The 9158-nt window shown below is 41.1% G+C and overlaps 3 protein-coding genes across 3 annotated transcripts in view; 1 reads left to right on the forward strand and 2 right to left on the reverse strand.

Moving 5' to 3' along the window:
• Positions 1-166: 166 nt before the first annotated feature.
• LOC104816478 (calcium-dependent protein kinase 1-like) lies at positions 167-4169 on the reverse strand. The gene is made up of 7 exons (XM_010545327.1): positions 2515-4169; positions 2222-2365; positions 1983-2135; positions 1768-1883; positions 1474-1641; positions 1006-1230; positions 167-608 (listed from the first exon to the last, which is right to left on the reverse strand). Exons 1-7 carry the CDS (start codon positions 3416-3418, stop codon positions 495-497), a joined length of 1824 nt encoding a protein of 607 aa, XP_010543629.1. The 5' UTR covers positions 3419-4169; the 3' UTR covers positions 167-494.
• A 423-nt stretch (positions 4170-4592) lies between these two features.
• On the reverse strand, positions 4593-7300 carry LOC104816479 (ABC transporter I family member 6, chloroplastic). Its single transcript, XM_010545328.1, has 6 exons — positions 6892-7300; positions 6415-6465; positions 6038-6259; positions 5746-5868; positions 5052-5228; positions 4593-4906 (listed from the first exon to the last, which is right to left on the reverse strand). Exons 1-6 carry the CDS (start codon positions 7231-7233, stop codon positions 4820-4822), a joined length of 1002 nt encoding a protein of 333 aa, XP_010543630.1. The 5' UTR covers positions 7234-7300; the 3' UTR covers positions 4593-4819.
• Positions 7301-7433: 133 nt separating this feature from the next.
• Positions 7434-9158, forward strand: part of LOC104816480 (inactive protein RESTRICTED TEV MOVEMENT 2) — a 2577-nt gene continuing 852 nt past the window's right edge. Inside the window, 3 exon segments of the mRNA XM_010545329.2 lie at positions 7434-7822; positions 7914-8601; positions 8743-9153. Of these exon segments, the coding sequence (XP_010543631.1) occupies positions 8496-8601; positions 8743-9153 (517 nt within the window). The 5' untranslated portion in view covers positions 7434-7822; positions 7914-8495.

Here is a 9158-nt window from a genome sequence, read left to right on the forward strand (position 1 = left end):
ATTAAAAAAAAAGGAAGATAGCTACTTTCATGAAAATAGTGTATTAGAGATTTGGGTAGAGAATATCATTGGAGATTTCTTATTATTTAAGCTATAAGATTACAAGTATATAGTAAGATAATGCAGTAAAAAATATTTAAAAGACAAAAGTAGAATAAAATCTAAATATTAATAGCAAAACCATTTTATTCAGTGGTCTAATACCAGTTTCCTAACAGTATCTCAATTACCTCATCTGTCTCTGGTCATGCCTGAACTGGTTCTTCATATGTCAGAGAATTACAGACAAAACTATATGCACAAACAGTAACATCACAAGGACAGTTGCTGAAACCAAGATCAGAAGGATCAGAATCTCATCAAAAGATTGAAGCTTTCTAGAGGGGGGGAGGGAGAAAGAGAAAATTGGCTATGCATTTATGTCTTCGCTACACAAAATCATCATTCATCATGTGTATTATGATTTCCTCTGGTTTGATTTTATAAACCTGAAGCTAGTGTTTCAGTTCAATGCTAAAGCTAGCTTCTATATCATTCTTCACCTGTCCTCCGGTGATTGTCCCTTTCTGCATCATCGCCACAAACTCGTTGTAATCAATCCGCCCATCCTGAAACCACGAACCGAGGTGTCAAAGAATTCAGATACTCAATATGAACTCCAAGAAATTCAGGGCATGGCCATGTTGCAAAAGATCACTAGGGGAAGAGTATTTTTGCTGTTATTGCTGTTCTGTCTAAGCTAAAGGAAGAGAAGACCGTTGAATCACTCAAGCTCCCACAGGAAAGGGACAGGAGAATTCTCAGGGAAACTGCAGTTTCCTTTAGTTTTGTTCCGGAATATAACTTCAACTCTTCAAGCCATGGATCTGTGACTAATCTGAATCCTACTGGTTTGGATTCTATCTAAAACACAGAAAATCCTGTCCGTTTCAGCTTAATGCTGAGACGGGTAGGCAAAGATTAAGAATGTATGATCATGAGATTGTGAAGGCGAAAAGATCTTACGTTGTCTTGATCAACATCTCGCATCATCTCTTCTATGCGGAAATCCTCTACACCAAACTCCTCACAGGCTTGATGGAGCTCGTCCATGGTGATATAACCGCTCCCATCCTTGTCAAAATATGAAAAGGCGGCGAACAAATGATCCTCTCTCTCTATTTTGTTCAGATGCAATGTAGCAGCTATGAACTCCTTGTAGTCTATCGTTCCGCTGTTGTCCACATCAGCCTAAAATGTCAAATATAAAAAATTGTTTGCAAGATCTGAGTATAACAATTAATCTTGAAAGTACCCAGCTTGGAGTTCATAGTATGAGGAAAAGATGAAAGGAAATGGAGATTGTTAGAGTTCGGGGCGATATAGAAAAAACTAGTAAACAAGAAAGGGTTACTGCCTTTCCGACGTAAGAGAGAAAGTTCACGGAGATTGGTGTGTGGCAATTACGTGCAAGCAAACGGGTTTAACACTTACTGCTTGCATTAGGTCAAGAATTTCTGATTCTTTGAGATTGGCACCAACTCGTTTGAGTCCTACTTTCAGCTCTTCGAAAGTTATCTGACCACTGTTGTCAGTGTCTATCATCTTGAACATTTCTTTCAAACCAGCTATCTCCTCCTCGGATAACTTCTCGGCTATGACCTAAAGAAAGAAGAGAAAAGACCAAATCTTACAGTGCGTTCTCTTATTCTCCTGTGTAAGGAGCTAAGCTGACTCAAAAAGATTTTAGATTTACAATGGAATTTCATCTGCAAATGATTCACTTACTCTTAGAGCCATCTTCTTGAACTTGTTCATGGCTGAAAACTGTTTCATTCGGCTCAGGACAGCGGAATCCAGAGGTTTATCTGGAGCAGTTCCGTCGACTTGTACCCAAGGATGACCTGTTTCAGAGCAAAACATGTTCAGTCAGAACAAAGAACAGGAAAGGGAGCTACAATGGAGAAGTCAGAAAAAAGAAAATTCAGTTCAAAACAGCTTACATAATACTTGGTATGCCGTTAATCTTCTCTTGGGGTCTCGCACGAGCATTTTCCTCACCAAGTCTTTTGCACTTTCAGAGATGCTAGGCCAGGGATCTGATGTGAAGTCAAGATCTCCATGGAGGACCTGCTCAAAGATTCCTTGTTCGGTTTCTGGGTATTTCACAGAAACAAAAAATTCCATTCGGTGTCAAATATAAACAAGTAACAGATGAGTAGTCAGAATCTATGGTTCCTACCAGCCCAGAACGGGGGAACTCCACTTAATAAAATGAAAACAATCACACCAGCACTCCATACGTCTGCTTCAGGACCATAATGCTTCCGAAGAACTTCTGGAGCTACGTAATAAGGGCTACCAACAACGTCGGTAAAGATCTCGCCTGCAAAATGGAGGAATTGAATTCAGAAATCCGATGAAAAAAGCTTAAATGCAAAATCTTTTTCCAATCTTGAGGCATAACATTTAGGCTAAGATTGCGAATCTGGTAATTGAATGGTAAAGGATCCGGAAAAATAGATGAAGTAATACCCGGCTTAAAGAATATCGACAGTCCAAAGTCAATCGTCTTCAAGAGAGACTCTTCCTCTTTGTTAACAAACAGAAAATTCTCGGGCTTGAGATCGCGATGCATGACACCAAGAGAATGACAAGCTTCCACAACTCCAACAATGGTTCGTGTGAGCTCAGCAGCTTTCCTCTCGGTATAATGCCCACGTTGGATTATCCTATCGAAAAGCTCTCCTCCCGAGCAGAGCTCCATCACAAGATGCACTGCCACAACATCTTCATAAGCTTCTTTAATGGATATGACATTTGGGTGACCAGCCAAGTGATGCATTATCTGAATCTCCCTTCTAACATCTTCCACATCGTCCTCTGTTAACAACTTCCTCTTGGCAATCGACTTGCATGCGTATTTTTTTCCTGTAGCCTTCTCCACGCATAAAAAAGTTGTCCCGAACTGCCCTTGCCCGAGTTTCCTTCCCAACAAATAGAAATCCTTGAAGTTCTCAGTCTCTCTCTGCAACACTGACTCGGTTCTAAGCCCAGCACTGGACACCCTCTTCATATGCTTAGGCTTCTTCGGTTTAGCCGCAGTATCGGGTTTGACTTCCGCCTTGGTTTCTGGTTTGGACACTGAGGTTGTCTCCGGTTGGGATTCTGGCTTGCTTTCAGGTTGGATCTCTGTTTCAGGTTTTGGCTCAGTCTTGGTATTCATCTCAGGCTTAGGCATTGTGAGCTGCTCAGGGGGTTTATCTTGCACAGCAGGCAATGGAGATGGCAATTCCTCTGAGGTTGCTTCAATGGCAGTTTCTCCATTTGTTTGGGAAACCGAATCATCCGCCATTCGTGGCCCCCACATTGCTGCAGAAACTGATTGCAATAACCCTCCATTTTGTGAAATGCCTGGTCCTACACAAGTGTTCCCCATCTAATATCCTTACTTCTCCTAAACCCTTCTCCAGAAACGCATCAGGTAATCAATCTCTCTACATCAAGATCTGATCGACGGAACACCAAGATAAATACAGTGACCTCATCTCAATTCCAAGAGCAACCACACGACAAGTCAAGTCAAATCCTTTCTATTCTACGGCTTAGTTCTCGAACAGCATTAGACATCAACTCTGATACAGGTTGATTGAGAAAGCGTAACAAATGACCCTTCCGGAACAAAGCCAATACGCAATACAGAACGGACACCAAAAGTCTATCTTCCGGGATGCGACGACTACAATCGGTAATAGCAGCAGTAGCAAAAATCAATACAGAGCATACTGCTAGGAAGTCATCAAGTAGACAAGCAACAAGATCAAAAGGGCATCAGAAAAACCGAAACTTTAGACGAACCCAGAGAAGAGGGCGAGGCAATGAAGCAAACCCACAAGGAGAAATCACCAGGAAAATAAAAAAGATCTGAAAGAAACAGAATATGTTTGATTGGGTGGGAAAATGGGCAAGAAGGAGGAGAGAAAATCCAGGGATAGTTTAATAGCACGACACTTGCATAAACTGGTGAGTGATTGTATATCTTAATGAGTCAAGACTCAAGAAAGAGGAAGATGAAGAAGAGGACCCATGGAAAACGCGTTCATTTGGGTTTTGTCTCACCGAAATTTGTGGGCAGATTGTCTTATATATTACAAGTTTGCTCCAAAGATCTACTCTCCTTTTTTTTTGTTAAGTCCACATTTTTTTTTATTTGAGAAGAAATGATAACAATTCCAATGATTTTGAGTACTTTAACAAGTTGGTGTCCTTACAAAATTCCAAATGAGTCAGTAAGTGTATTTTCATAGCCCGAATAAAAGTTTGGTATTGAAATTTCCAATGTTGAATGTTACCCACAAATCTCATAGATGAACCAATCAAAGTGATCCTATTGAACTGATGTTTGGTCCCCATAGCGAGGATTTTATCAGATACCATTGAAGTCGAGAGGAACAAAGATGAAAACGAATATGATTGTGAATATCTGTTATTCGATTGATATAATATACAGTTTGAAGGAGAGAAAAGATAAATCTTCTGATAATATGGATTTCAGATAATACAGTGTATGTTAAGTTGTTGATCTATGAAAATTATATGCATGACTTGTGAGATACACAAGGAAACAGACTTCTTTTATTGATAATGTAAAGAGGAGAGGAGAGGTCCGATTTAAAAATATTGATAAATACAAAAATCAAAAATGGAAAAATGGCACAAGTTTCACAAAGAGCAGCAGCAATATCTTTGAAGAAATCTGATTTCAGTTACAATCTGAAGGGTTCATGTCTTTGGCCTGGAAGATGGAAGAAGAAAGAATACCGGTGGTGTTCTTCTTCAATTAAGGAGCAGATATAGCTTTGTAGCCTTCCTTCTCCAGTACTTTGGCCAACGAGATGTCCCCTGTTTTTATGATTCTTCCATTTTCCTGAAACAAGGCAACATATATGAATATGATCATTGGTTTACTTGCGAGACATTAGATGCTACATTATCCACGAAAACGAAAAAGAACAGTCAGGGTTTTGCCCAATAATCTTTCATTTCATGAGAACAGGCAAGAGAACACTCACCATGATGTGAATGAAAGTCGGTCTGATGTATTCCAGTAGACGCTGATAGTGGGTTATCATCAGAACGGAATTCTCGGGGGTCAAAAGCCCGTTCACTGCTTTTGCCACGTCTTGAAGAGCATCGACATCCAACCCAGAGTCGATCTCATCCAGTATAGCCAACTCAGCTCCAAGGACCTGCAAACATGTAGAATATAGTTATAGAACGGTTCAGGCATTGCATGGCTGTTTACATAATCCTTTTGATGCATTTGTCGGGCAAATAGTAAACACTATCGAGGATTTCGGTTAATGAGAAAACAAATAAGCTGACCCTACAAGGGGAAGATCTCCAGCTGGCATAAGAAAGCAGAATTAAAGTTGCTAGATAAGGTGAAATCTCGGTCTTTTGGAAAATATGGATATGCATTCATTCATTTGGTACCATGTAAAGGTGATAAGGAGATGCCAAAATTATATCAAATACTGCCGTTGCCAATTTCTCCTCCTTTTCAGTATTTATCATAGTTTTTAAAATTCCATTTCTACCAAACAATATAGACGACATAAGAGCTATATTCCATGATTCCCATTGCAACTTCAAGCTATATCATTAGCCTTCTCAGCCTCCTTTCCTTAATATGAAACAAGTGGTGTTTTGTTTGTTTATCATATGCAATGCTTGTTGTTAAGAGAAAAGTGATAGAAGCCATACTGCTAACTGTAGGATCTCGTTGCGTTTCCTTTCACCACCACTAAATCCTTCATTAACATTTCTGTCGAGGTATTTACGATCCATATTCATCATTTCGAGCTTTGGATATACAACGGCAAAGAACTGCAAGAGCAAAATGATACCAGTCAGGAATCAAACATAAGGTATGCAACCATATATTAATACAACGGGACCAATAAAGTCACGCACCACATATAACATAAAGATCCAACCATGGAAAAACTGTAAACTGTCTAGTTGTCAATTCCTAAAGACTGATGTGACAGAGTACCTCAATTGATCCAAGCTCTGGCTCACCAAGCTTTCTTCTCCGAGCATTATATGCCATATTCAAGAAATTCATATTGCTAACTCCTGGGATCTCAATCGGGGATTGGAAACTCATAAAGAGGCCAGCAAGAGATCTTTCCTCTGGTTCCATGTCTAGCAGATTCTGGCCTTTAAACACAATACTGCCTCCCGTTACTTCGTAATCTGGATGGCCAACAAGAACCTACAATGTATAAGACCTCACTGAGAGCACAGACAGGAAAAAAGGAAACACATTTTTGTAGCGTAGAGATTATCCTGAAGATGCAATAGCTTAGTCTTTCTGTCACTGTTATGAACAAACACATAAGTGCTTCATACTGCAACTGAGATGTTCACCTTCGAAAATGTGCTCTTCCCCGAGCCATTCTTCCCCATCACTGCATGAATCTGTGTATTCATTTACGACAACGAAACAACAGCTCATGAATCTCGGCAAAATTTCAACAAAATAAGCTATATGTGACAATACACAAGATCAAAATCATTCAAGTTCATCCGGATATTTACAAAAACACCCAAAATTTGTGTTTCTATAGTGCATTCAACATTACTTTAATGTTCTTCGTGTTTGGATGTATAACATCATTGCCCTAAAGATAACTTGTTCCTCTACTGATTCGTTATCTCCGATCAGATTCCTGAATCGGCATTTCTCAGTCCTTGAGACAAATTTGAGGAAAAACTTGCTGGGTATTGATTTCCATATCAATCTAAGAATCATGATTACACAAGTTCGAGGCTGAGTTTAAAATTGACAACATGTAGCAAATCTAAAGAAGCTGAATTCAATTATTTGACGAGATTGATACTCACCTCTCCCTCGTAAACCACCAAATCCACGCCCTTGAGAATCTCCTGCCTCGATTCTACAATCACAGCTCTCAAATCCCTAACTTCGAGCAAAGGCCTCTTACCCACTTCATCCCGACCGTCTACCGACGAAGCCGACGACGGAGACGAATCGATGGCTGAATACGCAGCTGCACTTACAGAACGGCGCGTGGCTCGCAGAGCGGAGGCGGCGCGTGGAGCTCGGAGCTTGAAGAAGACAGAACGAAACGACGAAGAAGAAGAAGGGGAAGACAACGAAGACGAAGAAGATGCAGGAAGAGGAAGCTGAGCCGTACAGAACGCTTGACGGAGATGTACGGCCATGGCGACGGAGCTTACGGCGGCTCGAGGCGGAGGATCCTCAGGGTGTGTGTTGTGCGCGTGCGAGATATTCGAGGAACGCGGAAGGTAAAGATGTGCAGATGATACGTGTCGATGTTTGATTGGTCGATTGTAATATTCTTTTAATTAAAAAACTTAACCAATGGGTCATTTTATAATTTTAAATCGCCGTCACTATCACCATCTCCTCCTCGGCGAAGAATCTGCTGCTTCAGAGCATTTAACTTCATTTTGAGAGAGAGATTCGAAGCGATTGCCAGAAAAATCTTTAAAAAAATGGGTCGGAGAATCCTGGGTTTACGTTCTTTATCTATGCCTGAGCAGCGAAATCTGAAAAAATGTGGCAAAAGTTTGAGTCTTTGTTCGGAAAAAAGCCGTCTTGACGCTTCCTTTTCTGCTTGTGAGGAAAAAGAAAACGCTAGCCCTTTTCTCTGTTTGACCGTCGAGAAACAAGAGCTTGAAAAATTGGCGAGACAAACGAGGAGAAATCGGAGGGAACAGTTGGTGGGAGACGTCTGGTTCTTCGCCAAGTGACGCTTGAACCGACGCTAATCCATTGCTGTGTTCTTGGGTTTGTATTTTTCTTTTTTTCTATTTTTCAGATTTGCCCGTCACGAAAATTGGCAGAATTTCATGTGGATATGTTCGATGGGTTTGTGCAGTTGAAGGAGATTATGTTCTGGAAGGGGATCGAGTTGCAGATTTGTCAAGCAGAATGACTCAGGAAGAGGAGATTGGTGAGATTGTGCAGACAGATAGATACAACGAGAGTCTATGTTTATGTGATAGCTGACCAATTTTCAGCCACTGTTTATGACTCGAGTCACCTATCTGAAATCAGAAAACTTCTGGGCCATGAGGATCGGACTTTAGTTTGTGGGCAAGGGTTGAATCTCGATAAAGATGATACACAAACTTCCTGATCATGTGGCATTTGTATGAACACAAAGACCAAGTCTTTGTGGGGAAAGATGATGTAGAAGGCAAGAAAGCAGACAACTTTATTGCTTTCTTTATTGAAAAACATAGCCGCAAAACTAGGAATCTATGCCATACTGCGCACAGTAGGATTGGTTTTCCCCCCGCAGAATCAAGAACCCTTTTCTTTCATTCTTTTGTATGTTCGAGATGCGGATAGATATATAAACCCTAATGATGCATTGCCACGACCATACAGTTCAGGAGGAGAAAAGCAGAACAGATATAAAGTTTAGGTATATCTGCAGCAATAAAGAAGAAGGATCATGGCTGCCAGGCAACAGCAACAGAAGATACAGTACGAGGACTTTGTGCCAAACTCAGATCTTCAGGACCAACCCGACGCCACTCTTCTCCTCATCCATCTTCCTGGTTTGTCTTTGTTCCATCTCATTCCTCACTTCACACAAGAAAAAACAGTTTTTTGTTACAAAAACGATCAAAACTTTAAAAAGAAATAACCTTCTGATCCGCTAACGGGTCACTAAATATGGACATATATATTCGTGTCAGGTTTTACGAGGGAACAGATCAAGGTGGCATACGTGCACGCCACGCGCACGCTGAGGGTCACCGGTGAACGGCGGTTGGATGGGGCGGCGGACAAGCGATGGAGCCGCTTCAACAAAGCTTTCCCCGTGCCGGAGAATTGTCGAGTGGACAAGATCCACGGCAGCTTCAAGAACGGCGTCCTCAGCATCACCATGCCCAAACAGACTCCCTCAAAGGTTCCGGAAGGTTCTAGAACAGAGAAAGAGATGAAACTTCCAGAGGTTTCCAAGGGTTTGGAGCCTACTAGGGAAGAGAGAAAGACGAAATCCGAGGAGAAGAAGGTTCCGGAAGAATCAAGAGGAAGAGAAAGATTTGGAAAGGTTGCAGAAGAATCCAAGACTGAGGGGAAAAAGCTTTTGGAAGAATCTAAAGGGAAA

Source organism: Tarenaya hassleriana, unplaced genomic scaffold, assembly GCF_000463585.1.
Source record: "Tarenaya hassleriana unplaced genomic scaffold, ASM46358v1 Cleome25, whole genome shotgun sequence".
Taxonomy (NCBI): domain Eukaryota; kingdom Viridiplantae; phylum Streptophyta; class Magnoliopsida; order Brassicales; family Cleomaceae; genus Tarenaya; species Tarenaya hassleriana.

Excerpts from the sequence above, each read along its gene's own strand:
- LOC104816478 (XM_010545327.1), bottom strand. The coding sequence starts at position 3,418 with ATGGGGAACACTTGTGTAGGACCAGGCATTTCACAAAATGGAGGGTTA. Across the intron at positions 2,136-2,221 it reads AGTTCCCCCGTTCTGGGCTG|AAACCGAACAAGGAATCTTT; the intron begins GTAGGAACCATA and ends TGAAATACCCAG. Across the intron at positions 1,642-1,767 it reads TCAAGAAGATGGCTCTAAGA|GTCATAGCCGAGAAGTTATC; the intron begins GTAAGTGAATCA and ends TTCTTTCTTTAG.
- LOC104816479 (XM_010545328.1), bottom strand. The coding sequence starts at position 7,233 with ATGGCCGTACATCTCCGTCAAGCGTTCTGTACGGCTCAGCTTCCTCTT. Across the intron at positions 5,869-6,037 it reads CAGAGCTTGGATCAATTGAG|TTCTTTGCCGTTGTATATCC; the intron begins GTACTCTGTCAC and ends TTGCTCTTGCAG. Across the intron at positions 4,907-5,051 it reads CGACTTTCATTCACATCATG|GAAAATGGAAGAATCATAAA; the intron begins GTGAGTGTTCTC and ends GCCTTGTTTCAG.